Source organism: Henckelia pumila, chromosome 2 (assembly GCF_033568475.1).
Source record: "Henckelia pumila isolate YLH828 chromosome 2, ASM3356847v2, whole genome shotgun sequence".
Taxonomy (NCBI): domain Eukaryota; kingdom Viridiplantae; phylum Streptophyta; class Magnoliopsida; order Lamiales; family Gesneriaceae; genus Henckelia; species Henckelia pumila.
Genome location: NC_133121.1, coordinates 158274485 through 158276703, shown reverse-complemented (window position 1 = coordinate 158276703; position 2219 = coordinate 158274485). Strand labels below are relative to the sequence as shown.

Here is a 2219-nt window from a genome sequence, read left to right as displayed (position 1 = left end):
GACTAAAATATATTTAATAACGATGAAATGTAATTAAATAAATAAATATTTATTAATATTTAATTCAAGTGCGAGTAAAAGTATAAACTAATAAATTATTAAATCAAGTGAAAAAATTTTGGATTATTAGAACTACGTAAATCGAGATAATGAGTGAAATTTTTTCTATGAAATTTGTTTTTTTATGATATAATCTTTAATGTTGAAAATTTTTGTACCAAATATTGAAAAACTAAAATGATGATTATGTTTGTTTAAATCATTTAAACATAAAATCAACAGAATTCGGTGATATATATTTTTATCATTTCAATATATTACAATATTTGTTGTGTACAATTGTTTATTATTATTATTATTATTATTATTATTATTATTATTATTATTATTATATATATATTAATTTTTAATAAATATAATATTTTAAAATTAATTAATATAATATTAATTCATATTAAGGGTAAAATTGACTTTTTTTTGGATAATGTATCAATTAAGCTATTTTCAATAGTTCGTGTATTAATTTGACATTTTATAAATAGTTTGTGTATCAAAATACATTTACTCTATAATAAAATATAATTTAGCCGACTTATAAATGTTTGATTTGATTGTAGTGGTGGTGTGTGTGTGTGGGTAGAGTATTAAATAAGAAGAATAAATATGAATTGGCCACATCTTTAATTTGTCGCCTCACACTAGCTCCCAACCGCAACACAAACACAAATGTTAATGTCATTCCCCCCTGCCAACTGCCACTTCCCTTCCTTAATTATCCTTAAATTTACAACTAACTCATGCTCAATTCTCAAGGTTTCCTTCTTTGCCCCTTCCCTTCCCTTTGTATTTTATCACAATTAATTAATTTCGCTGGAATCTAATTTATGGGAAAATTTTGAATTCACGATTCAGAAGAAAATTAAGAGATAATTTGATTTGAGCGAAATCAGATGCGTGTCAATGTGAGTAAATTCATCCAAACAAATAAGAATTTCGCGTAATTAATCTACTAAAAACTGAAACTTCACTTCATTGGATGAAAACTCCACTCGATTTTCGAATTCGATTGTATTCTTACATGATTAAGGCTAAATGGTAGTACCCAAATCATTCATCTAATAACTCACATCTATACACATTGGCGTAATTAATGATATATTGTTGACGTGATAAATCATAAGATATTAGATTTATAGTTAGGGTAATACTAATAAGTTAGATTGAACTCAAAGGCTTAGAAGACTTTTTCATAACAACTTCACAGTTTTTTTTAAGGAAAAGCTTATAAATTCGTGAAAACCATACTAATTAATTATACGTAAACAAAGTTAGAAGAATTGAAAAAACTGTTGAAAATTTAGTTTGACTCGTCATAAATAGATGGAAGGTGAAGAAATTAGAAGGGGTATTTTAGAAGTTACAGAAAAAAGGCAAACCAAAAGTTGCCATACTCACTCACTCACTCACTATATATAAATACACCACTGCACACGATCCTCTCCACAAATCACTCAGAAATAACACTATTACTCAAGAGCAAAAAAGAAATGTCTCAGATAACAGATGAAATCCGAGCAAGCGCATCTGAGCTGTACCACGGGCACGACATATGCACTGAGAAATCCAGGTTCTTGCTGACGGAAGTTGGGCTGCCCAATGGGCTCCTCCCCCTGCAAGACATCGAGGAGTGTGGCTACGTCAAAGACACTGGCTTCGTTTGGCTCATACAGAAGAAGAAGTGCGAACACAGGTTCGAGAAAATCGGCAAGCCCGTCCAGTACGCCAGAGAGGTGACGGCCTACGCCGAGCCCAACAAGATCAAGAAACTCACTGGCGTCAAAGCTAAGGAGCTTCTTCTTTGGGTCAATCTCAGTGAGATCTCCGTCGAAGATCCTCCCACCGGGAAGATCACCTTCAAGACTCCGGCCGGACTGTACCGTACATTCCCCACCTCGGCGTTTGAGATAGAGGGGGTGGAGAAGCCCCAGAAAGTCGGGCTTTTGGAGGGGAAGGTTAAGGATGACGTGGAAGTCAACCCGGATGCTCCTGTGGAAGTGAACCCGGCTGCTCCGGTGGAAGTGAAAATGGATCAGGTGGCTTAATCAACATGGGCCGGGCATATATATAATCCACCGTTTTCATGAGTTTAATTCAAATTATTATCAATATTATATCCTTTTTTTTTTTTTTTTTTGTTTCTGTGTTATCGTATTGAATTA

General features: G+C 33.0%; 1 protein-coding gene across 1 annotated transcript; it reads left to right on the top strand.

Moving 5' to 3' along the window:
• The first annotated feature begins 1484 nt into the window (after positions 1-1484).
• On the top strand, positions 1485-2219 carry LOC140884791 (uncharacterized). Its single transcript, XM_073291650.1, has one exon. It carries the CDS (start codon positions 1548-1550, stop codon positions 2100-2102), a length of 555 nt encoding a protein of 184 aa, XP_073147751.1. The 5' UTR covers positions 1485-1547; the 3' UTR covers positions 2103-2219.

Bases quoted from the DNA above. Each gene is read 5' to 3' on its own strand.
- LOC140884791 (XM_073291650.1), top strand. From the start codon at position 1,548: ATGTCTCAGATAACAGATGAAATCCGAGCAAGCGCATCTGAGCTGTAC.